At 41.9% G+C, this 25,776-nt stretch overlaps 1 protein-coding gene across 1 annotated transcript in view; it reads left to right on the plus strand.

The window, feature by feature from the left end:
• PDE11A (phosphodiesterase 11A) overlaps nucleotides 1-25,776 on the plus strand; it is a 424,511-nt gene that overhangs the window by 367,803 nt on the left and 30,932 nt on the right. The window contains exons 16-19 of the mRNA XM_052662664.1: nucleotides 6,131-6,208; nucleotides 12,781-12,844; nucleotides 19,715-19,789; nucleotides 25,344-25,427. Of these exons, the coding sequence (XP_052518624.1) occupies nucleotides 6,131-6,208; nucleotides 12,781-12,844; nucleotides 19,715-19,789; nucleotides 25,344-25,427 (301 nt within the window). The remainder of the gene's footprint in view (nucleotides 1-6,130; nucleotides 6,209-12,780; nucleotides 12,845-19,714; nucleotides 19,790-25,343; nucleotides 25,428-25,776) is intronic.

The raw sequence follows: 25,776 nt of genomic DNA on the forward strand, positions 1-25,776 counted from the left end.
TGAAAGATGATGAAAATTTAAGTAACCTAAATAATTTAAATTTGATAACATTGACAATTTTAAGTACCTTATAAAGAAAACAATCATTCAACCAGAAAGGTTAATGAAATTTGGACGTAAAATATAGTCCTTGAAAAAAAAAATAAGTAAATAAAAGCAACCGGAAGCCAAAAAAATAAAGATAGTCCTTGCTGGGGCAGATGGAGAGAGATCCAAAATTACAAGTGTTAAAACTTGGAGATGTCACAGTTGTCCTGGACTGACTATCTGCCTGTAAGTTAACAAAGATGACCTCGCATCTTCCACAATTAGTGGAAACAATACTGAAAATTCCCGAGTGCTCACTTGGGAGTGTGATATACACATTATTCTGTTTAGCACTTAAAGGGATTCGGTCAGAGCAGGTACTATTACTGACCCCACCATACACATGAGGAAACTGAGGTTGCGAGAAAGTCAGTATATTGCTCACCATGTTGAGTGGTAAAGCTGAGATTGGAACCAAGTATTTGGACTCCAAAATGTCTTTAACTACTCTGCCATTCTCTCTGCAGATCTGTAACTGTTAGTTTAAGAGAACCAGAGGGGAAACTGAGGCCACTCCTGAGAACACCTGGGCACCAAAGACAGCAGTGGCACAGTTCCAAACTCAGTAGGTATCAAGCAGGTGCGACTCAGCTGGCTGTAGATGCCTCCAGCAGGCTGGGATGGGCTGAGTCGCCAGGTGAGCATTGCCAGGAGACTCACCCATGGGGCTGAGACTGCAAGCAGAGGCTCCTTGTCTATAGCTGAGCTAAACTGGGACGTAGTAGAGGTTGGTCCTTCTTTAGCTTTAATACCGTCATGGAAGGTGTTCCTCTAGGGTAGCAGGAGCCGTGTAGTTCATCCTCAGGAGGTTGCGACCCCAGAATTCTGTGTCCCTCATCTCAGGTGCCTGCTGCTTCTGCCCTGCACTGTTCTGGGATTACAGTCTCCTCTTGCATCACCTTTAGAGTGGGAGCTCTGTGAATGCAGACATCTTCCTCTGTAGCTCACTCTTGGAGCCCCTACACCTGACCCACTGCCTGACATAATAAATTTTCAAAATTTTAGCTCTCTGATATTGAACTGTCATATAAACCTGCAAGGTAGATATTGTTATCCCCATCTTCTAGATAAGGATACCTGGGCTTAGAGAGGGTACGTGACTTGCCCAAAGTCATCAAGGTTTCTGTGCTCATATCTCCATGCCACATTGCCTCAGATCATTATTTAAATAGAGAATTATCCAAGAATTCAGATTTTATATACCCATTTTGGTGCTTAATGCTTTTCCAGTTGGCTTTCTAAATTAATCAGACTAATCTTGAAGTTGAAAATTTTTCACTTCCCTTTGTGCTCTGCAAACATTCATCAACAATTACAGAAAACGCCCAGTCTAATTGTTTCTTGGTCTCTGTCTTTCCAAAAGGATGCAAAAAAGAGCATTTCTCAAAGCATCTGATGATGACAACAAAATGTACCAAATTAGCGTAGATTGTTAGGAGTTATAGTTTGACCATCTTTCTAAAAAATTAGACGAATAGCTAGAACAATTTATTTTATAAAACACAATAAGAACCCAACGAATATTTCTACTGGTATGCAGATGGGGATATTCATTCATTCATCATTCAACAAACGTTAAAGTTCCACTATGGTCAATGTTTTCAACCTCCACAGTTGCCTGCACTCAACTAGTCCTTTATTGGAAAGGAAGAGGATAAATGAATGCATAGTGAGGTGTAATGATTACAGAGCTTAACCCACTGTTCCTTCCCAAACATTCTCATATTTTAACAGAGCTGATTAGTTAACCCACGGAAATTACTCTAATGGTAGAACTACAGACTCAGTGACAGGTTAATGGAAGAAATATTTTGGTACTTTCTGATGAACATCAAAGCATTTTATATCTATTCATCCTCATGAGTGAGTGAAAATCGCTCAGTCATGTCTGACTCTCTGCAACCCCATGAACTATACAGTCCATGGAATTCTCCAGGCCAGAATACTGGAGTGGGTAGCCATTCCCTTCTCCAGGATTCATCCTCATATCTCCATCCATATGATACAGCAACTGAATAAAACATGAGAGATTTATCCAGTAGCACTTACTGATGCCTTCCTAATGCCAGACACTGTGCTGGTTGCTGGGGACGCACACGGAGAGAAGGTATCATGCTTACCTTCACGGACTCAGAGCCCAGTGTGAGAGTGAGAGAAGCGGTAGTACCCCACCCTGGGGAGTGCTACACGCGTGCACGCTCACTCGGTCACGCCCAACTCTGTGTGACCCTGTGGACTATAGTCCGCCAGGCTCCTCTGTCCGTGGGGTTTCTCAGGCAAGAATCCTGGAGTGGGTTGCCATTTCCTACTCCAGGGGATCTTCCCAACCCAGGGATCAAACCCACATCTCTTGTGTTTCCTGCACTGGAATGCGGTTTCTTTACCACTGCAGCACCTGGGAAGCCCACGAAGAGTGCTAGGGGCCACGTAAATGCAGGGGCAACTAGGGCACGCCCCATCCAGCAACCCCTTGAGTCTCATCTTGGCCTGGAGATTATAGATCAACGGAACTCACGTGTAGAGTCCTGTATTGTCTTACTTTTCTGCCATTATCAATACTGAGAGTTGTTCTGCTCTTTCCATATCTTGCATTTGCCAGTTTTATCTGTGCTGTCAACAACAGTACAGCCTTTAACAGATAGTTTTATTCAGGTATTAATGCTTAGCTGGTCCTTGTGTTATCGGTGCTAATCCAACACAGGGACACAATTTACTTTCAAAGTGAAACATATAACTTTTTTTTCCCTTTAGTCATAATTACTGGAATTAACATCCGCCTGCTGATTTATTATTCCTCTGAGGTGCTTTTATGCCCAAAGTCCGGAAATCTCTCCAGAATCTGCCTTTAGGAACCAATTGCAGATGTATGGTTTGCCTGTTGAATGAGCTGTAAGAACACTGAGAGAAAGGAATCCTACTCCCCTGTACCCATTTCACCCTGTCCCCTGCCACCCCATCTGGTAATTCTGGAGCTGAAATTGCCACCTTGACAGTAAAATTCTTCCTAACATTCAAAGACTTTTAGTAGATTCAGAACAGTTAGATAAATGGATAAAGAATATGTGTACATACTTATATTACATGCTTATATAGAGAGTTATATAATGTTATAAAAAATATTCCCAATTAAAATATACACAGGATGGGTGATTTCTCACTTTACAAACAAAAGGTGTGTTGCAGATAAATTAAAAACAAGAAAGACTTTCAATGTAGTGATGGGTGACTGGTAACCAATCTTTAGAATTATTTCTGAGAGTAATTTTACCAGTTCTGTTCAAATGATGCATTTTTAAAGACTGCTATTTTTCTGAGTGGAACATATGTCAGGAGAGCAGGATAAAAGCCTAATAAAAACATATCTGATTATAAATGAGATTTTCCAGTAAGTTGCTTTTCACTAGCCGAGGTATTTGCCATTGTCCTTGAAAAGCAAGGTTGCCAATGATATGCCTGAAAAGTTAATGATATAGTTCCTCATGACAGAGGCGTCTGGATCCAGGGAGTGTTATAACTCTGTGGATTTTCAAATGTTCATTTTAGCAGTCCCATGTTTTTAAAAGTGCTCCTAACAGTTTCATACATGTTGATTTTGACTCCGTATACTCTGTATACACATATAGATGCTAAAAGGAGCAGCTGTGTGGGCCAGTTCCTTTCTCAAAAGTACAGTGAATTTCACATTGTTGCTTTGTAATGGTTATCACTAAGGAGGAGGTCAGAAATACCACCAAAGCCGAGGACCACGAACCCGGTCTGGGCCGTGCGCAGCTCTTGGGAGCATCTCCTTGTTGATGGACACCTCTGTCTGGTGCTCACCGTGGCTCAGTACAGCAGCCTGTGATGCTGCCACATCTGTGTCCAGACGCTCACAGCAGCCAAGGCTATTCTGCCCCCAAAGCTCATGCTACACACAGTTTATAAAGATGATCACACAGGCCACAGCTGGGAAGCTGGGGGCCTGGAATCTACCTAGACTTATTCACAACTGCCCTGGGATCCTGGGGAAATCACTTCACCTTCCTTCACCTTGAGTTTTCTGACCTATAAATCAGAGAATTACAGCAGCCTTTTTCGAAGGTTACATATGCGCCTAACAATCTATATTTATAAAGAAAACTCAAACATAGGAATCATTCTATGACCCAGCAATTTTGCTATACATTAGTGTATGAAGTGAAGGAAAAGTGTTAGTCATTCAATCATGTCTGACTCTCTGCAACCCCATGGGGTAGCCTGCCAGGCTCATCTGTCCAGGCAAGAATACCAGACTGGGTTGCCATTTCTTTCTCCAGGGGATCTTCCCAACTGAGGGATCAAACCCAGGTCCCCTGCATTGCAGGCAGATTCTTTACTATCTGAGCCACCAGGGAAAGCCCTTTGCTGCTTGGGGCAACTGTTATTCCAAAAGCTTGTATTGTATCCAAGCTCTGCCACTTACCAGCTGGGGCCAGTACACCTAATGCTTCTGAGCTGAATAAGGAAATGGCAACCCACTCCAGTGTTCTTGCCTAGAGAATCCCAGGGATGGGGGAGCCTGGTGGGCTGCCGTCTCTGGGGTAGCACAGAGTCGCACACGACTGAAGCGACGTAGCAGCAGCAGCAGCAATCCTTACTGAACAGCTACTGTGTGTCAGGCACTCTGCTAAGTGTTTTACATAAATCCTCCCACCAACCCTAACCTACCCAAAGTCAGTCGTGTGCTTAGTAAATGACAGAAGTCTGCCTGGAACAGTAAGGACCCAGGTGGTGATGGGGACTCCAGACAAGAAACAGGGGAGCCAGTAGCACTCGGCCTCTTGTCCTTTGTCCCCCAAATTGCAATGAGTCAGCACTAAGTGTCCAAGATCCTACTCTGACTTCCACCATAAATGCCATGGTAGCATTTTCCAAAGTGTGTTCTTTACAACATCAGTGCTATGGGAGTCCATGGTCAAGTCAAGTAGGCTTTTCTATCTCAGTGTTTTGTAGAGCCTTCAAAAGGCAAATGTGGGTGGTGAAACTTCAAGGATCACAGGAAGCATTTCTCAAACCCACTTGGCCAGAGCACCCCCTTTACCTGCAGCACCTCCTCAGACTAGCATTTTGTGGGGTGCACATTGGGAAGCAGTGTGTCAGGATCCTTTAAAGAGCCTCTCATTAGGAAGTGCCAAAAATGTGAGACCTTGGGAAATGATTCTTAAAGAACCAAAGTGGTGATGTCTTTTTTTCCTTTCTCATTATAAAAATGAAAAATCATAAAACTAGATTAAACAAAAGTTTTGAAAATAGGAATGGCATCCTATTTTCACAACTTGAGAAGCTTCCCTTCTTTTCTTTTGCATATCCACACATCTCTACATGCATTTCCACAGGCTTGTGTATCCACACTTAAAATGTGCTGATACTAATGCTAAACACATTGCATATCATCTTACTTAATCCTCACAATAACTCTGAGTCAGCAAATAGGACCCTCAAGTTACAGATTAGGAAATTGAGGTTCAGAGGGTTTAACTGACTTTCCAAAGTTGCACAGCAAGAAGTGACTGAGCTATGGTTTAAACACAGTTATTTCTGACTCCATAGCCGATGTGCTTAAAGCCCTGAAATGATGAAATGGTTACTTTTTAACTTCTACAAAAGTATTTGTCCTGAATTTACTACCAGGGAGTTTATATTATCTTGGATGATCATACAGCTCAGTTCTATGTTGAATGATAAAAGAACATTCTGGAACTGTTCCCGCTTTTTATGTGTCCTTGCCTCCCTTCTCTGACTTTTTCATTAAGAGTCACAGGGCTTCACAGCAAGTAATCCCAAATGCGGGACCACACTGATTTCTGTTTTATGGCCCGATAATCTCTTCTGTTGTAAATACATTTGGAAATGATTGTGGCTTTTTGTCAAAGCCTCAACATTTTTAAAAAAGTGGTTTATTTTGATAGCACTTTAGCCTCATGATTTCAAATATTAAATTACTTGGTTGAGGTGGTCTTATATTTTCCCATAAATGTGTTTATATCACCACACAGACTGAGAATTTCCATTTGATTTCATGCAGGAGGAGAACAGAATTCTTCGAACTTGTCAGTAAAGGAGAATATGATTGGAACATCAAAAACCATCGTGATATATTTCGGTAAGAAAAAGCTCTTGTTTGTGTGTTTATTCAGTATTTGAAGATTTACTGATGCCTTTTTGACAATGCTAAGAGTGCACAACTGATGTTTAAAGTACCAAACCTTAGCTTGCATTCAAACCATTCAGAAACTAGTTGAATAATTACAAAAAAGATAGAGAATATGTCTTTTCATCTTCTGGTTTATTTTATATTGCCTCCTCTCCATACATTTGCCTTCAAAATTAGGAGATGTTTGAACTAGTCGTGTTTCAGCAGGCATGCAAATTGCACTGGAGATGGGATTTTTGGACCTTGGAAAACAGTTTCACAGAACAAAGGAAAGTGGAGAGTTAAGTTTGGGTTGTTTTGTTTTTAGAGACAGTAGGCATTTTAGATGGAAAACCAATCAAAAGATTTTTGTGTTTGGAATAAGGAATCTGTTCTAGACGTTTCATGGGACTTCTTCTCAGTAGTTTAGGAAAGACAGCAGCAAAACCTCATTTTTCCTCGGCACGTTTTAACCACTTTTCCCCACTGCAGCCACTCCAGCTGGGTAGGCACTCTTCCTCTTTCCCTCTGCCCCGGCCTTCCACCGTCCTCACCTCACCCATCCGCAGACTTAGTGCCTTAGTCCTGTTCCACAGCTGTTTGGTATTCCTGGGAAAGCTTGTGAGGCCAGGATTCTGGGCTCAGTGCATCTGCCCCACAGCTGGGCAACCACTGAAAACACCCCGGGGACCCTGGCCCAGCCCGCAGCCTCTGCCCCCGTCTCAGAACGCAGAGCCTGCCTGCCCCTTGCCTCCACAGCTGACCCCCTGCTCACTGTCTCACCAAAGGGCCCTCTACCCCCCTCCTCTGCATCCATGCTTCGCTCTGTTATCGTTACAGATGACATTCTCGTTGTCCTTCCCGAGGTGGTATCGGGGGCCTCCTCTTGTCAACACCTCCGTCTCAGCTTCCTATTCTAGGTTCCTATTCCGGGTCCTCCTCCCCCACTCCCCACCCCTGACCTCTGACCTGGCTGTGTCAATTTTACTCCTTTTTGCATTTTCAAAATCTGGCTTTTAGTTTTTTCCCCAACATGACCTTTCTAGGCTAAAAAACATGCTTCCATCTCCTCAGTTTAAAAAAAAACGTCATCCCTAAAGTCTGCCTTCTTCTTAAGGTCCAAACATAGTTTTCTCCTCTCCTTCAATCCCACAGCTCAGCCACACTCCTCTAACTTCGTACAAGGCAATTTCTTTCTTTTTAGATCACTCAATTCCACAATAATTGGAATACATTTTTCTGTAACAAATCAGAACATTCTATAATGTTCCTGGGGTATTACTCCCAGTTCCCATACTGTGCACAGCGTTGCTCTGTTTTTAATTCCTTGTTTATTTTCAGACTACTGTCAGAGCATTTCCACACATGTGTACCCATGGGAAACATAGTATTTAGTGTCCATCTGTTTCTTCAACATAAATTATATATTTACATATATACTAGCTTCTTCACTCAACTGCATGCCTTGGAATTCTTTCCATGTCCATACCAGCATCATCTTTGATTGCTCCATAGCATTCCAAAGTGTATCTAGTATTTAGAGTAAAGTCTTCGACTGAGGAATTTAAATTTAAAATGTGATTTCTGCACTTTTTGAAAAGTCACCAGTCACCTCCCAGGGATCATATCCTACGACCTTTGTTCTCTCCAGCTTCCTAGATCTCTTCACAGTCTGAATTGTGTTGGCCTTTGCTTTCTTAAAACTCTCTCCTGCCTTGGCTTCTGCAAAGCCCATGCTCTTCTGAATTTTTTGCTATCTTCTTGCTCTCCGTTCTCCTATTTGTCTTTCTCCAACCCTTCCTTCTCCGTGTGTGTGTGTGTGTGTGTGTGTGTGTGTGTGTGTGTGTGTGTTAGTCACTCAGTATGCCTGACTCTTTGTGACCCTGTGGACTGTAGCCCTGCAGCCTTCTCTGTCCGTGGGATTTCCCAGGCAAGAGTACTGGAGTGGATTTCCATTTCCTTCTCCAGGGGATCTTCCTGATCTCCTGCATTGCAGGCAGATTCTTTACTGTTTGAACCACAGGGAAGCCCTCCTCCTCACTACCCCCTAAATGTAATCTCCCCTCAAGGAATTCTTCTGTTCCTCAGCATCCTCACAAATTGTCCTACCAGAACCACTGGGGTCTGGCCTCTCTCCGGAACACAGCTCCTAAAATGCCAGTGCTTATTGTGTTTCCACATGAGTATTTTCCCACAGAGGTTTCCAAACTTTTCTGCAGGGAACCCTATAGGTAAGAAAAATCTTATTTGGAGGCAAAGTACACAGAGCAGAGATGAAGTCTGCAGGAACTCTCCTTTCCCTGCAGCTCTGCACCCCCCACCCCATTTCACAGCTGGCCTCTGACCATGTGCATGTCAAGGAGGGGGCGGTCTGGGAAACACCATCCCAGAGAATTTTAAAATAGTAATAAAACCAACTAAAAGTTAGCCTGCTTTTTATCATCACCATGTGCCTGCAATCTAAACAATGTCAACGATGAGACATGCATCCCAGAGAAAATTCTTTTGTTGGTATAAATTCTAAACAATTGCTGAGGTTACTGCTGAGTATCAAAGTAATTGCTCTGAAAGCTTCAAATTAACACAGTATTACTCATCCTTCCATTGTCTATGGATTGTACACATGTAAGTTAATTCCCAAAACACCCAGTTTTCCCGTCAGCCCTAACACAGGTGGACTCGGGATGCACTTTCAAGAGCAAGTTCCTAACGGCTCAGAACTCTGTTGGCCTCACTCCACATGCAATTCCCCAGCCTTTGGGGATGTCACCTTTCTGCTTTTAAGCAGTATATTCGGAATAAACAACGGTAGCGCGGTGACGGTAAAGCTAAACAGAACCTGAGTTACTTCCGTACTGTCATTTTATGTTGGCCGTTTGGGATCTGTATTTGTGTGTAAAATTTAAAGCAGTGAGGCAGATTGTCAACTGCAAGGTGTCATCTTTTTATTTGGTAAACATAAAATGCAGTTCATACATGTAATCTTTCACTGAATTGAAAATATCTTTTAAATTAAAATGTATTCCTTTTTAAAAAAATTATTGAAGTATACTAATCTTTAAACTTGCTGATTGACAATGTTGTGTTAGTTTCAGGTATAACAGCAAAGTGAATCAGTGTTTTTTGTATAAATATATATATATATATACACACACATATACATACATGCACTCTTTTTTAGATTCTTTTCCCATATACATCATTACAGAGTATTGAGTAGATGACCTATGCTATACAGTAGGTCCATATTAGTTATCTATTTTATATATAGTACTGTGTGTATGTCAATCCCAGTCTCCCAATTTATCCCCCCGCAAATAGTTCTCTTTTTAGTTGCAAATGCTTTTAAAACTAGAGAGCAAATCAAGAAAGTTATGATTATCTCAAGATAAGTATTGAAGCAATTTTGGCAACTAGAAGAGAGTCGTGGCAGCAGTGAGCCACTGGGAGTCTCAGACACTCTAGGGTCACATGACCTCTTCTGACCCCATGGCGGACATTCCTGACCTTCATTCCTGCAGTTGCACTAAGCAGATTGCACCATCTAACTGTAAATCAGACTAGAGTTATGCAGACGTCAAGACACAAACAGTTGCTGCAAGCTCCCTCCCTCCTCTCTTATTCCAGAGATGGCCTTTTAAGTACAGAGACTGACTCTAAAAAATAAGCTAAAATTGCCCATTCACCTCCTTCCATTCTTCGCTTGTAAGTGCTCATGCTTATCCTTGCCTTTCCATCCCCGCATTTCTTGGTTTTATGCCCTTTTAAGTTATACTTTCCTACCAGTCTCCCTGCTTCCACTCTCTCCTTCTTTAAACTATTCCCACATCTATTAATACCTCTTAATTAATAAGAGGTATTAAAGTCCTCTCCTTGAAGCTTTGGCCAGGTGCCTCCTTAATTGAGCCCCCAACCTTAATTGACTCCCTACCCCAATTGGATAAAGGTTTTAGACATCTACCATCCTCCTTCCCAGCCTTTATTCTGTCTCCTTTCTCCATACAGACTTTCTGGCTCCACTGTATTCGCTGAAAGTAGAGATGTTCTGTCAGACTGTTTGGATCCCAGCCCTAGTTTTGATACCGCCTAGTGATAATAACCTCAGGCAAGGTACCTAACCACCTGCCCCCACCCCTCCCATCCAGGAAGGCAAAACATTCTCTGCTTTGTAAAATGGAGATAATAATGGTATCTCTACCTCATATAGAGACGATATAAATCACTCTCTAATGCCTGTTCAACGCATGTATGCTAAGTCGCTCAGTTGTGTCCAACTCTTGACAACATTATGGACTGAAGCCCACCAGGCTCCTTTGTCCATGGGATCCTCCAGGCAAGAATATTGGAGTGGTTACCAGGCCCTCCTCCAGGGGTCTTCCTGACCCAGGGATTGAACCTGGGTCTCCTGCAGCTCCTGCACTACAGATGGAGTCTGTAGTGAACCACTGGGGAAGCCCCACTCAATAAATGGTAGCTATTAGAGTTCTCATCATCAGAGCACCTTGCAGATGCTCAATAAATTTGTTGATTGACTGATTAATGTTGACATGAATTTGAGAAGTACGCTTCAAATTATTGAGTAGATGAGACTTAAGTAATGATCAACTATGGTACAAGTAGGCAAGCTCACAGAGATTTTATTTCCTGTCTGGGAGAGAGACTACAAAGTCCAACGCATTACCTACAGTTTTGTCCCTCTCTGGTCCCAGCAGAGGGTCCTAAAACGGTCCTAAAATGAAAAGCACTGGGGTGGAACAAGAGGGGTGTGGCAGCTTTGTGATAAGCACGGAATCCTGAATCCTTTCCTTCCTTTGGGAAAGTTACTTAATACCTCCACACTTCCATTGACCTCTCTGCTGCTGCTGCTGCTAAGTCGCTTCAGTCGTGTCTGACTCTGTGTGACCCCATAGACGGCAGCCCACCAGGCTCCCCCATCCCTGGGATTCTCCAGGCAAGAACACTGGAGTGGGTTGCCATTTCCTTCTCCGTGACCTCTCTGGAAACTAGAAATAATAGCACCCTGTGATGAGGAGTCGTTTAGTTAGAGGTTCGTTAGTAGGTGGTTGGTACAGTGCTTAGTAGAGAGGCAGGCACATGGTGAGGACTGCGGAAGCGCATCACAAACCAAAGATGAACAATAGGCTGATGTGTCTCTCTGCACAGGTCTTAGCTTGGGAGTGTTTGGAGTTAGATGCTACCTGACTCCGAGAGCACTGCTCCTAACTGGTGCTGCCTGAGTGCACTTTGAAAGACCTATTGTTATCTGCCGGTCTGCCTTGCTCCCTGGAGTAGTTTCCTGGGGAAGTGACACAAACCTCTCACCACCGTCCAGGCATGCTCTGCCATCTGGGAAGCAGACGTGTTTCTAAGGCGTTCAAACCCAGCAGGGTATGAAATGTTAACACCTGACGTCAGGACAGCCCTCTGACCTTTAACAACACACCCCTTTCTTCCAAAAGGAGTGAACCAAGATGTGGCTCCCCAGCTCAGATCCTTCACTACTCCTCATCACGTGCAGCTAGCTTCAATACAAAGAGAGATTTGGGACAAAGAGTGTGCCTGATTTTTTTCCCTTCCCAACACACCCAGTTAGGAGCACCAGGGCTGCAACTTGTGTTGTCATAGCCTCCCTCTCTAGAATTCTCCAGGTGATGGTGTCTGTTTGCTTCTTTCCCCTTTTAACCCTTGTCTTGGTTTCTTGCAGACCCTTGTCTGCCGATTCTTTATTCTTCCTTAAAGGTAGTCTGTTTAGGGCTGAACTGTACACTGGTTTTCATGGTTTGCATGATAACTTACGTTAATATACTCATGTACATTTTAAGTTTTGAAACTGGCGTTCCCCATATTTTTTATATCCAGGGTTCAGTGTGGATTCTAGATAAACCAGTAGAAATCTGCCCCTCAAAGATCTGATCTGGATCTTGCCTGTATTTTCTTATGTGCTCAAATTAATAAAAGCTGTGGCTGAATATGTTTCTTCTTCGTAACGCTTGTAAAACAGGGTTGTAGCCAGGTAGTAAACTGGAGTGAAACCGTGTGTCTCTCCCTCGTAAATATTAGCTCTGTGGAGCCGATAAAAATGCTGGAGCCCCTAACAGGGCAGGCTATTTGCCTTTTGCTGTGGGTTTTCTTCCGTCCCCATCCATCAGTGATACTTTGGTAAATAGGTTCACCAGCTATGGTAGTATTATATACTGATTCCCTTGCTGAGTGTTAAAAATAAAAAGCATCGTCCATTACAAATTATTTTCAGCAGAACTTGCTTGGTTCAGGTACGGAGAAAGCAGGACTTGGCTTTCCTTGATCTACCGCAGGCAAAACAAAAGGGCCACCGAGAGGGAGTGCGAGCTTTGTCCTCCGAAGCAGTGTGGTTGCACGATGGAGATTTAAACATGGGACCATAAACAGTGCTTCCCTTGTGGAGGTAAAGAAGATGTGAGCTGGCCTTGGTCCCATTTTATTTATTTACGTATCTAGGACGGGTTTGTTTAGGAATGCAACAAAAGATTATTCAGGCTGTTTTGTTTGGTTCTGTTTTTCAGATCAATGTTAATGACAGCCTGTGACCTTGGAGCCGTGACCAAACCGTGGGAGATCTCGAGACAGGCGAGTGGTGATTAATGGCAGGGCTCAACCGAGGGGGGAATGGGGGGGACAGCATTCCCAGAGCCCTGTCTGCCAGGCACTGAAACCCGAGTCAATTTGCATCAGTATTAACGCGGTGTAAAAAATAGCAGGAGGCCGAGGGGCGACATAGTTTATTGCCCAGCCTTTCTTTATCATGCTTCCACTGAGAACTAATATTTCTGACTCTGTAAGATTTTTTTCTTTTAACACACTAAATCCAAATAACACTTTGGCCATTTCTTAAGGCAGGAGTTTCAAACGTAGTGTTTTTGAATAGGTAACCATGTTTTAGTACAAGGTCCAATTTTTCACATCTGGTGAAAAAAAAAAGGAGGTAAAAAGGAAATTTGATTTTTTTTTAAGCCTGTTTAGAAATCAGAGGGCTCTTCGGCCAAAATATGAGGTATCTAATTTAATTTGTGCCAAAAATTTAATGCATTTACTGGTTTCACTGGTCAAAAGTGTTAGTTCTAGAGCAAGAATAGTTTTTAATCTCATAACTACCCAATTTAAGATTTGATTAATTTAGTAGCTCTTTCCAGTTTATGAGGCAGCTCCTGGGTGGGCTGTGGGGTCTAAAGCAGTAACTTGTTATCTTAAGACTTGACATTTGAGGGAAAATAAGATACATTCACATAACAATAAAAACTAATATTTATTGACTGAGTAACTGTTAAATGTCTGCTTTGTAAGTGTTATATCATTAAATCCTCTGAGGTGGGTGTTGTTACTGTAGGGGCTGAATAATGGCAACCCAAGGCCATCAGGTCCTAATCCCTGGAGCCTGTAAGTGTTACCTTAGAAGGAAAAAGGGTCTTTGCAGATGTGATTACATTAAGGACCATCATTATTATCATCTGGATTATTCAAGAAGGCCCTCAATTCAGTCACAAGTGTCCTTAGAAGAGAGAGGCACGGGGATGGCACCTTCACAAGAGGAGAAGGCAAGGCAAAGACAAGGTGGAGACTGGAGCGGTATGGCCCCAGGAAGGAGGATGCTGGCAGCCACCAGACATTAGAAGAGGCGAAGGACAGATCCTCTCCTCGAGACTCCGGGGGGCCATGGCCCTTCCAGCACCTCAATTTCTGCCCAGTGAACTGATATTGAACTCCTGCCCTCCAGAACTATGAGAGACGTCATTTCTGTTGCTTTAAACCACCAGTCTGCGGTAGTTTCTGTATTAGGAAACTAATACAGTGATTATTCCTATTTCACCAATGGGAAAAATGAGGCTTAAAAAGGATACATAGTCTGAGGTCATACAAGTGTAAGTTGCATAGCTAGGAATTCAAGTTCTAGCAGATTAAGTTCCAAAGTCTTTCCTTCTTAACAGTGTTTTATGCTTTGTTACATAGGAGGCACCCGTTAACCTTTTTAAATAAGGCAAGTGTGCTGGCAGAATGGGCTGTGTTACCACTAAGCTCAAGATCTCAGTGGCTAAAACCAACAAATCACCTGGAGGCACGTGCCTCCGAGGTTGGCTGGCGCCTCTGTCCTCACGCTGGACTGGGGCTGAAGGAGCAGCCACTGTCTGGATCATTCCTGCAGAGGCCCGGGTGGGTTTTTCACTCACTGGAAGTTAAATGTCATGCCCCCAGCAATTCATTGGCCAGAACTTACCACAAGACCCTGTCCAGCTAGGAAATGCTATCCTTCCCTGTGCCCAGAAAGTAGAAAGCCAGGAATAGTTGGTGAAAACATAACTCCCACAGTTTGCCCTTCTAATCACCAAAAATGTGGTTCTCTCTCCTTCCTGCAAGCAAAATATACTCATCCTCCCCTCCAAGGGAGATGACCCAAACAGCCCATGGGTCAAGGGGTTAAGCTCAAAGTCCAGGATCTCTGGGTGATACGTGCGCACCCCTACAGCACGTCTGGATGTAAACCAGAGGCCCAGACACACCCAAAATGCAGCACACAGCACACACCCATGCCACAAAACACTCAGATGACACTCTCAGCTCCATGGGGCTTCCTCTGGGAGGGCCCTGATTCTCAGGGACATGCTCCCCAATTTGATATTTTCTATGGTTTTTAGATCCATCCTGGGAAATCATTCCTTTTCCACCGTCCTCCTTGGTGAGACTCAGAGGTCAAACTCTCTCAGCCTATTTCCCCTCTAAAGAAGGTTGAGTGCCCCAGGTTTAAGTTTTAGATACTCACAGGCTTGTGAGGGAGTTTTAGCACCAAAAGCCTCTTAAACATTGAGCCTCCTTCTTAGGTCTTTGATCCCCGTCATTTCCATTTGCAAATAAGCATTTCCACAGTTAGATACTATACAAACTTCTTAGATCTGTATTTCTTTGCTTCCTTACATTCAGGAAGAAGGAAATATAGCACACGTACATCTTTATTTCTCTCTTGACCGTTAATCTCTAGTATTTGGTGCCCAGTATTTGGCACCAGTGAGAAAACTGTAGTCAAAAATTATTTCTCTGGGCCATTTTGTCTAATTGAACGGATGTTGTGTGTGTTCCCTAATTCATTCAGAGTTTTGTTTTTTTTAATTGGAGGCTAATTACTTTTCATTCAGAGTTTTTAACTGTGTGTCACTGGCCACACCTTCTATTTCATTCTTGTTGTGAGGCTAAGTAAGTCTTGAGATCTTTGTCATTCAAAATGTATCTCAATTTTTACTTTCACAGTTTGGGGTTAAGAAGCAGCTTCATATTCTATCCCTATAAAAGATCCAGAATTTATGACTTTCTCTGTTCCCTTTCATTTCTGATTAGACACCTGCCAACCCTTTTCTGAGCTCACTTCTTACAATACTGAGCAAAACAGTCAATAGCAGCCATCACGTGCTATTAGCTTTCTTTTTCAATCTCTTCCCCTAAGTTCCTTAGAGACAGTATTTGCTTTATTACAGTATTTGCTTTACATAAACTATTTTGCCACCATGTCAGATGGATCCTCATCCCTATAGCTTCTAACAACCATTTCCTCACTTTTTTATACCTGACTCTCAAGCTACATATTTTAGGGTTGTTCCCTTTCTTTCTTTTCCTTCCTTCCTTTCTGTGAATAGCAGTACCTCACTTCCATACCAATTTCTGTGTTAGTAAAGGCTAAGCTAGGCTTGACTGCAGTAACAAATATATTCTCAAATTCAGTTGCTGAACACAAATGAAAGTTTTTATCTTGCTCACATGACAGCTTGGTGCAGGTGGCGCTGTTTTGCTACAGACTCCGCTCTAATAAATAGACTCTCTTCCAACTGAGTCTTGGTTTTCGCTTTAGTGTGACATGATTGAAGTGGCTCAGACAGTTAAGAATCCGCCAACAATGCCAATAAAGGTCCATCTCGTCAAAGCTACGGTTTCTCCAGTAGTCATGTTTGGATGTGAGAGTTGAACTATAAAGAAAGCTGAGCACTAAAGAATTGATGCTTTTGAACTGTGGTGTTGGAGAAGACTCTTGAGAGTCCCTGGACTGCAAGGAGATCCAACCAGTCCATCCTAAAGGAAATCAGTCCAGAATATTCATTGGAAGGACTGATGCTGAAGCTGAAACTCTAATACTTTGGCCACCTGATGCAAAGAGCTGATTCATTGGAAAAGACCCTGATGCTGGGGGGAGGGGCAGGGGGTTGGGGGCAGGAGGAGAAGGGGATGACAGAGGATGAGATGATTGGATGTCATCACCGACTCGATAAGTAAGCTCCAGGAGTTGGTGATGGACAGGGAAGCCTGGAGTGCTGCAGTCCATGGGGTTGCAAAGAGTTGTACATGACTGAGCAAATGAACTGAACTGAACTGACAATGCTGGAGACCTGGATTCAATCCCTGGGTCAGGAAGAGCCCCTGGAGAAGAGAATGGCTACCCACTCCAGTATTCTTGCCTGGAGAATCCCATGAACAGAGGAGCCTGGTGGGCTACAGTCCATGGGGTCGCAAAGAGTCAGACACAACTATGCGACTAAGCATGCACACACACTTGAAGCTAAAAAGCAGGTTATGGTGGAGAATTTGCTGGTCGCGTAGCTTATTTCTTCATCTATGCCCACCTTTCCCTCCCTCATGTGGGATGGCCTCCCTTAAAATAAAGTTTGGGAATATAGTGCAGAGAAGATGTAGGTGACTTTCCAGATACTATATGGGGAGTGGCTTCTATGATAGGGATGGAAGGTGGTGGAGAGTAGGAAAAAGTTAGGAGGACCGAGGATAATAGAGAAGATTAGAAAGGGGATGGATGAGGGACGCTGTGCCAGGGCCATCAGGACCCCAGTGAAGTGCATGTCACAGATAGAGGAGCAGCAGCCCACCTGGGAGTCAGAAAGTGACAAAGTACTTGAAAGGAAAAAAGCTACTGCATTGAGATTATAGAATGAAGAGGCCCAGTGGCCACTTGTAGGTGGTCTTCTTGGTCCCTGATATAAATATTATTTTATTTTCAAGATTTGAACGTCTGCTCACTGATGCAGAAACTCACGAGGTCAGGGAAATAAAACATAAAACCCTGTTTTTCTAAATGTTTCCATCAGAAATCTTGTCACAACTCTAAAGATCTCATTTTTGTCTCCAAATTGAATGAGTTAAATGTTTTCAAAAACTTACTCACTTCTAGTAGGATGTTAGGAAACAGTTGGATGAAAACAACAGAAACTTCTTTTAAAAACAGAAATATCTTTCCAATTTCCTGGATGCTGATTTTTTTAAAAATTCTCTTTGAAAATGTTTTCTCACTGGAGTCTCTTTCACTTTGCCTTCCTTGCACACAGGACTCTAAGCATGCGGGTTTCCCCAGTCATCCCCCAAGGCCTGATTAGCATCTCAATTTCCTTCTTTAATAAAAAATTCAATCAGGAGCCACTTAATAGGCCTGCTTGGGTTTTTAAGTACAAATGAAACAGTGGTACAAGTTGAGCTGTGAAAGAAGCTCAGGGGAAATTCCCAAGACCACTTTAGAAAGCTCAATACAAGGATTTTGTTTTAATCTCTTTGCTTTCCAGGGACTACTGACCTCTTCGGGACTCCACCTCGGGGTGACCTGCTATACACACGCACATTCTTTAGTGCAAAAGATCCACCTCAGAGGAGTCCGAGGGAGAGTTCTGGAGAGGCCAGGTCCTTAGAGGGCCACTTCTTCTCTAAAGGCAGGCCAGAGATCAACAGGAGAGGCTTGGCGTGCTAATGTGAAAGGCAGTGGCAGAGGCTGGAGAGAAGTGAGCCGGAATCCTAGGAAGATTCAGTCAGTTCCACCTAGTTTTATGCTATTGAATTTTTTAAATGTTTAAAATCTGCGCTGGCCATTTTATTTGTTAATAAATGACTCTATACTTGCCACTCTCAGATGTGTGTGTGTGATACATATTCTTTTTGTTTTATCAATGGCTACCATTTATGGTTGATAAAATCTCTTGAGAGATATACTTAGGTAAATAATCTTGATTCTCTGCACTTGACCAAAATTAAGCCACTCTAACCTTTGCCAGACCTAAGAATCTCATCTTTATAAGAGCCTGGAATTAGCCTGGAAATCAGGTCTTCTTGCCATCAAGTTGTCTGAAATTTGTTTTCTGTTCTTTCAGCATTTTGTTCATCTCAGAGATTTCCCAGATGTTCACCACGGTGTTGTTGAAAATATCCAGTCAGCTCTTATCTGTTATATCAGTTTTCTTCCCATAAACCTACTGATAGAAGCACAGGACTTGGGGGAAAAAAAAAATCTCTGTAAGTCTGACTGTGATCAGCAGCTTCTGATCATCCATGCTAATAGATGAAAAGTAGAAAAATATATGTCCTTACTTTGGAAATATCTGTGTGGTTTACAGTAGAACAGCCATTCCATTGTGCTTGTTAACAACTAGAACCCACCATAAATAAACAGTTATTTACTATGTGGATGGAGACAGCCTAAAACCAAATCACATTCTTCAAGTCATATCATAACATACTATAGGACTTTCTTGGTGGTACAGTGGATAAGAATCTACCTGCCAATGCAGGGGACATGGGTTCGATCCCTGGTCCGGGAAGATTCCACATGCTGCTGAGCAACTAAGCCTGCACAACTTCTGAAGACCTTTCACCTAGAGCCTGTGCTCCACAACAGGAGAAGCCGCTGCAGTGAGAAGTCCATACTCTGCAATGAAGAGGAGCCCCTGCTCACCACAGCTAGCAGCCCACCAGCAGCAACCAAGACCCAGTGCAGCCAAAAACACATAAATAATTATTTTCCCCAAAAAATACCAGAAAAGTCTGGTATGAACAACAAATCTGGCATTAGTCCTGCCCCTTGACTGATTGCTACAGTAGGAAGCAAAGGGTGGGCCCTGGGGTTAACCCTTCCAGACTGCACACAAATACTGGTAGGGGGACATGGTTAAAAAGTTTCTATGATGGCAGAATGTAGCCAGGCTAAAATATGTGTGCAACAAAGTAAAAAAATCTGCGCAGAAACAACCAAAAGTTGGCTGAATTATTATTACAAATATAGTATGATGATCTGTTATAATGTCAATTATTATTAGGTTAGTATTTGCTTCATTTTTCTGGATAAGAACATTCCCTCCCTTGAAAGTTACATATCCGTGCCTCATCTGAATATGTGAGCTCTGCTCTCAGAGATTGTCTATTGGCATGTGTCTAAGGATTGCAACTGTACTTCACTCTATTTCAAGAAAAATAAATAAAAATACAATGCACAAGATCTAATTAAAAGGAAATCAGGCTCATTGATTAAATTCTATCATACTTTCAAACACAAAAGGTTAATGGACTTCCTCATAAGCTTTTCAAATGATAGTCTGTCTTGAGGGTAACTGCCATAGACATAAGCCAGAAATAACTTCTACGTCTCATGATGAATTATATATGCCCATTAATTAAAATATTTTTGTGTTTCAGGTGGCTGAACTTGTAACCAGCGAGTTCTTTGAACAAGGCGATCGGGAGAGAGCAGAACTGAAACTTACCCCTTCAGTAAGATCATCCTTTTCTTATGATGTATTTCCCCTTTCGAATGACATTTAGAAATAACTTCAGAGTGCACCTTGAAAGGCTGAGAATGAATTTAAGGAAGGACTCTTGAAAGTTTCAAACTTTAATTAAACTTAGATGCTAAACACTGTTATTCCCAGGTTTCTGATTAAGAGGGCTGATTACTTAACAAGCATTTCCTATGTTCCCACACTGGGAGAAGTAGGCACAAGGGAGGATTGCAGAGTAGTACTTGAATAACTCAAAGCCCAGGGCTGGTGCTTCATATGCAGTCAGTGGCTACATTGAAACAGACATACAGGAAAAAACAAAAACCTAAAGGCAAGCTGTCCAGCCTTGAGGGGCTAGAACAAGCAGGTGCAGTAAATAATGAATATTCTGGATTTTACTTTCCAATTTTGAACTTTTCCAAATTCTGAAAGCAAATCATTTCAAGTCTGTTTCTTTTTTTTGCAAAATGAAAAGTTGCATCTGGGAAACTAGGTTCTGCTGATTGAAATGCTGCTTTTATTGGATTCAACCATTCAGTTACTATTTGAGAATGCTTACTGTAGGCTAAGGATGATTCTGTTTTTACCCATCAGGAAACAAAGACATAAATGCCCCAGTCGCCAGCCTCAAGGAGGCGGCAGTCTCTTTATTCTTAATTAAATAGTAGCTCAAAACATATCACCCAATGATCCAAGAATGGTCCAGAGTATTCTAAAGTCTGCCAGAGCACAGAAGATTCAATGCAGCTCAAGGAATGTGTCAGCTATCAAGAGTGTCTGTTTATGAAGATTCAGATCAACTAGGTTTTGAATATTTGGAGTTACTTATAAGATCTTCAAGTTTTAAAACATTTTTATTTACTGACATTTAAAAACAAGGAAAAGCGGCAGAAGAGCTCCTAGCTTGAAGAGTTTCACCTGTTTGAAGTCAGAACTCAGACTTACTAATTTTGACTATTCTTTATTTATTGTTGACCCATAATAGATCAGGAGACTACATAGGTTAACACACCCATCAATTATTTTAATTTCCAAAGCAATATCTGTTTATACTGGTTTCAAAACATTCCTTTGTTCTTTTTTGGTGGTGTCATCAAATTTGGTTATAAAATAAAGATGCTAAATTGGGATACATAGTTAATGTGTAAAACGTAGTACAATCCAAATTTCTGCCACCTATTATTTAGTATATCTGTTTTCAAGTAAAAGCTTGTTTCCTCTTTTAAAAAACTGTTTCCAAGGCCTCCTCTGAAGGCCTTACACGGCAGCAATACTACAGGTCATTTAATTAAATGGAAAAAATATGAGTTAATTGCCAGCATTGACAGGCTGGCAGGTGTAGTGGCGCAGCACTAAGGAACTTTTGTAGAGTCAGGTAAGGGTTTTCCTGGAGACATAAATGAAATTAATTCTGTGGTGGAAACGCAGCTGTATGTGCTACTGTCTGCCCATAGGGGCCTACTTAATACGACTGATGACCATCTCCTCGGGAGGGGCCTGGCTGCTGTAACAGGAGTATCCCACATTAGTGCTTTTCCAGAAATGTCTAGAAATGTGCACAACCAGATCTGACACCTTCTGTATCCATTATTCCTTGATATTTAGGGATAAAATTGTCCAAGAGCCCTTTCAGGTGTCATAGTCCTAAAGGTCAACAGAGTAACTTTGTCCAGATTAATACTGGAAGCAGTGAGTCAGTTAACAGAACATGCTTGACCACCTTCGAGTATTAAGCATGAAGCTGGACGCAGTGCATCAAGACAGGAGGCAGCACCATCTTCCCTGCCCTCAAGAAGCTTGTCAACTGGCGGGAAATATGGACATTAAATAAATTTTCGCTTAGAATCAATTACAAGATGCAAAATTTTGTAAAGGGAAACATAGCACAAAGTGGTATCTCACACTTCCACTCATCAAACATTTGTTGAGAAGTGATTAGTCCAGAAATGACCCCTTAGAGATATGGCCCACTGATTTTGGGCAAGGTGCCAAGATAATGCAATCAAGAAAAAATAATCTCTACATCAAATGGTGCTGGGACAATGGACTATCACATGCAAATGAAAATGGACCTTCTCTTTCACCAGACCCTAAAATAAACTCAAAATGCATCATAGACCTAAATGTTAGAGCTAAAACTATAAACTCTCAGGGAAAAAAACAAGATATAAATCTTCTGGATTGGATTCAGCAATGATATTTTACATATTATTACCATTTTTTACAGTTACATTTACATATCATTACATATGATTCCAAAAGCATAAGAAACAAAAGATAAAATAGAGAAATTGGACTTCATCAAAATTAAAAACTTTGTGTATCAAAGGACTCTATCAAAAGAGTGAAAAGACAACCCACAGAACGGGAAAGACTGTTTATAAAGCATATATTTGATATGGGCCTAACGTCTAACCAGTGAAGTTCCTCAGTCGTGTCTGACTCTGCGATCCCATGGGCTGTAGCCTACCAGGCTACTCCATCCATGGAATTTTCCAGGCAAGAGTACTGCAGTGGGTTGCCATTTCCTTCTCCAGGGGATCTTCCCGACCCAGGGATCGAACCCAGGTCTCCCGCTTTGCAGGCAGACACTTTACCGTCTGAGCCACCAGGAAGCCTGCCTAATGTCTAGGATATATATAAAATATTGCAATATATGTAAGCTATTATATAAATGTATAAAATATTTTATAAAATATATAAAAACTATTGCAATTCAACAACAGAAAGACTGCACATTTTTTAATGGGTAAAGGATCTGAATAAACATTTCTCTAAAAATATATATTTAAGTGGCCAATAAGCACATGAAGAAAAGTGTCCTAAACCATTAGTCATCAGGGAAATACAAATCAAAACCACAGTGAGGTACCACTTCACACCCACTAAGATGACTATAATCAAAAAGACAGACAGTAACAAGAGTTGGCAAGAATGTGGAGAAATTGGAACTTTGTACATTGCTGGTGGGAATTTAAATGATTCAGCTGCTTTGGAAACAGTCTGGCAGTTCCTCAAAACATTAAACACTAGGGTTACCATGTGGCAAGCAGTTCTACATTTAATTATAACCCCAAGAGAAACAAAAGCGTACATCCACACAATAAAACTTGAATGTAGTAGCATTATACACAATAAAAGGTCGAAACAACCCAAATGTCCATCTACTGATAAATGGATAAATATAATATGGTATATCTCTATGAGGGAATATCATTTGGCAATAAAAATGAAGTGCTGATGTGGGCTTACACAGTAAACCTTGAAAACATTATGCCAAGTTAAAGAAGCCTATCACAAAAGACCACATATCATTTGATTCCATGAACATAAAATGTGAACAGACATTTGTCCGCAGAACAGACAAATCTATAAAGGCAGAAAGTGATTCTGTGAACTGCTTAAGTATTAGGGGATTTGGGGAAGAATGAAGAGAGATTGCTAATTGGTATGTCATTTTTTTTTCCCTTGGAGTGATAAAAATGTTCTAAAATTGACTGTTGTAATGGTTTCACAGCTAATTGTGAATATTTTTAAGTGAATTTTTTTTAAGTGTATCCTATGCACCAGAAAGAGTCATTAAACAAATAAGAAAATTTCAGATAACATTGAGAACTATAGACAGGGTAAAACAGAATAATGTTTTTTAAATGGCTTTAAAACATTTAAGTGTTTTTAAATCTTGGACATATTGAACCAAGATCCATGTAGTTCACAGAAACCAGCCCTTCCTCCAGCATGTTTCACAGTGTCTTGGAGTGCCTAGTCCTCCTTCCTGATATTTACACTCCATATGGCAGTCAAGGATAAGCGGGCCAGTGGGAGGCAGTGACTATCTCCCTAATTTGGAGATACTTTCCTCAGCAGCACCCTTCTATCTTCTTGTGAGCCTCAGCAGCAAATGATTTGAGCCCCACCCAGTCTCACCTTTGTTCCTAAGTCTAAAGGATACAGGATTTTTCAACATATATGGACCAAGGATGTATCATGAGTCTGCCCTCAAGATCTGTGTGAACACCAAAATGATGTGGATGCCACATTTTATTTAGAAGAAAGACAAAACCTACCATATGACAGCAAGGCGGAGCGGGGTTGCTTCTTAGACCCTGGCCTTACTCTTTAAGAATAAAGGAATTAGCCTTTACCTGTCCCTGAGCTGGTCATGTCCGTGACACATTGGATATAGCACCTGGAATCTGCAGCATACTTAATAATGTTATGCTGCTGCTGCCGCTGCTGCTGCTGCTGCTGCTGCTGAGTCACTTCAGTCATGTCCAACTCTGTGCGACCCCATAGACGGCAGCCCACCAGGCTCCCCCGTCCCTGGGATTCTCCAGGCAAGAACACTGGAGTGAGTTGCCATTTCCTTCTCCAATGCATGAAAGTGAAAAGTGAAAGTGAAGTCGCTCAGTCGTGTCTGACTCTTAGCGACCCCATGGACTGTAGCACACCAGGCTCCTCCGTCCATGGGATTTTCCAGGCAAGAGCACTGGAGTGGGGTGCCATTGCCTTCTCCGAATAATGTATGACTCCTGCTTAATGCTTTACAGTAATAGCCATTGTGTGGGTGTCATCTAAGGTAAAAACAATCTCATTTGTATCTGGGCAAAACATATTTCATGTGTATGTATTTAAAATTTATTGATCAGTTAAATCTATAAAAAGTTGAATCTATAAGTTGAATCTGAAAATATACCCTCTGGCTATAAAGCTTATATGCATAAAAAAAGAACAAAGGGAGGGGCATTCTCACTGGAGGACACGGGGCAGTGTTTGTCCAAGGAATCCAGGTTAGCCGTCCAGTGACAATTGAGTGTCTCTCCTTTTATGTCTGCCCAACAGAAATATGTCCCTTCTTTCTCTCAGAAATTTTCTAAACATCATAATATCATAAAGTTTAAAAGTTGGGCACGAGGATAGAATGGGTACTTCCCCCCACTGTTCATCCCTACCAGTTTCCTCCGACCATGGGGTTTTCCAGGCAAGAATACTGAAGTGGGTTGCCATCTGTTCTCCCATTATCCATCCAATGATAGATAAAAATTTAGGAATTTGTTAATGACAGGACCTGATTGAAAAACACACAAAATTGTCCCCACTCTGAAAAATTAACACAAATAATTCCTATTCAAAATGACATTGCTTTTAAGGATCTTTTCCAATCTATCCCATACTCTCTCACTATAAAAATAAAAGCCTGCACTATTTTGTGGCAATAAAACATTCCCCTTTCCTTTGACTTGTACCCAGTTCCCAGTGACCTGATGACTTGATTTAGTAGCAGTTACCTATATCTGAAGACAGATTTTGGCCCCAAGGAGTTGCATGCTATAAAGTCCAAATAAATCCGCTTACAAATCTCATAAAAAGAGGTGAAAATACTTTATTTCTCATCACAGATAAAGGAAAAGAAAGTACGTGTAAATGTTGATTGTGATTTGTGAAGTGTTCAGTTGGTAAAAATCGGATCATTGTGGCAAAGTGGTTGACGAAGCACCCGTAACATCTCTGGTGTAATAAAGCAAGGCTCTCCTCCCGCATTACAGGCTATTTTTGATCGGAACCGGAAGGATGAGCTGCCTCGGTTGCAACTCGAGTGGATTGATAGCATCTGTATGCCTCTGTATCAGGTAATCACGATTCGAGAGGGTCTGTGCGTCTTCACCGAGCCAGGAAGGAAAAGTGTATGTACCGCATTTTGAGAAGTATTCGTTTTAGGACACCCTCCCAGGGTATGTGTATTGCCGGGAATGGTGGTTGCAGCTATCTTTTCTCGGATTTCTGATCAGTCCACGGAGAAGAGTGGGTACCCGGAACCCAAAGACCCGAGTTCTCCTTGGGCCTCAGCTCCCTCGTCTATAAACCAGGTATAGTAATATTATCTCTCGGTATTTCTCAAACTGTGCCCCTAAGGAACAGAAGTGTCCATCCATAGCCTAGTAAATATCTTATTAGAAAGAGGTCTCAGGCTCAATAATT

This window comes from Budorcas taxicolor, chromosome 2 (assembly GCF_023091745.1).
Source record: "Budorcas taxicolor isolate Tak-1 chromosome 2, Takin1.1, whole genome shotgun sequence".
NCBI classification, from domain to species: domain Eukaryota; kingdom Metazoa; phylum Chordata; class Mammalia; order Artiodactyla; family Bovidae; genus Budorcas; species Budorcas taxicolor.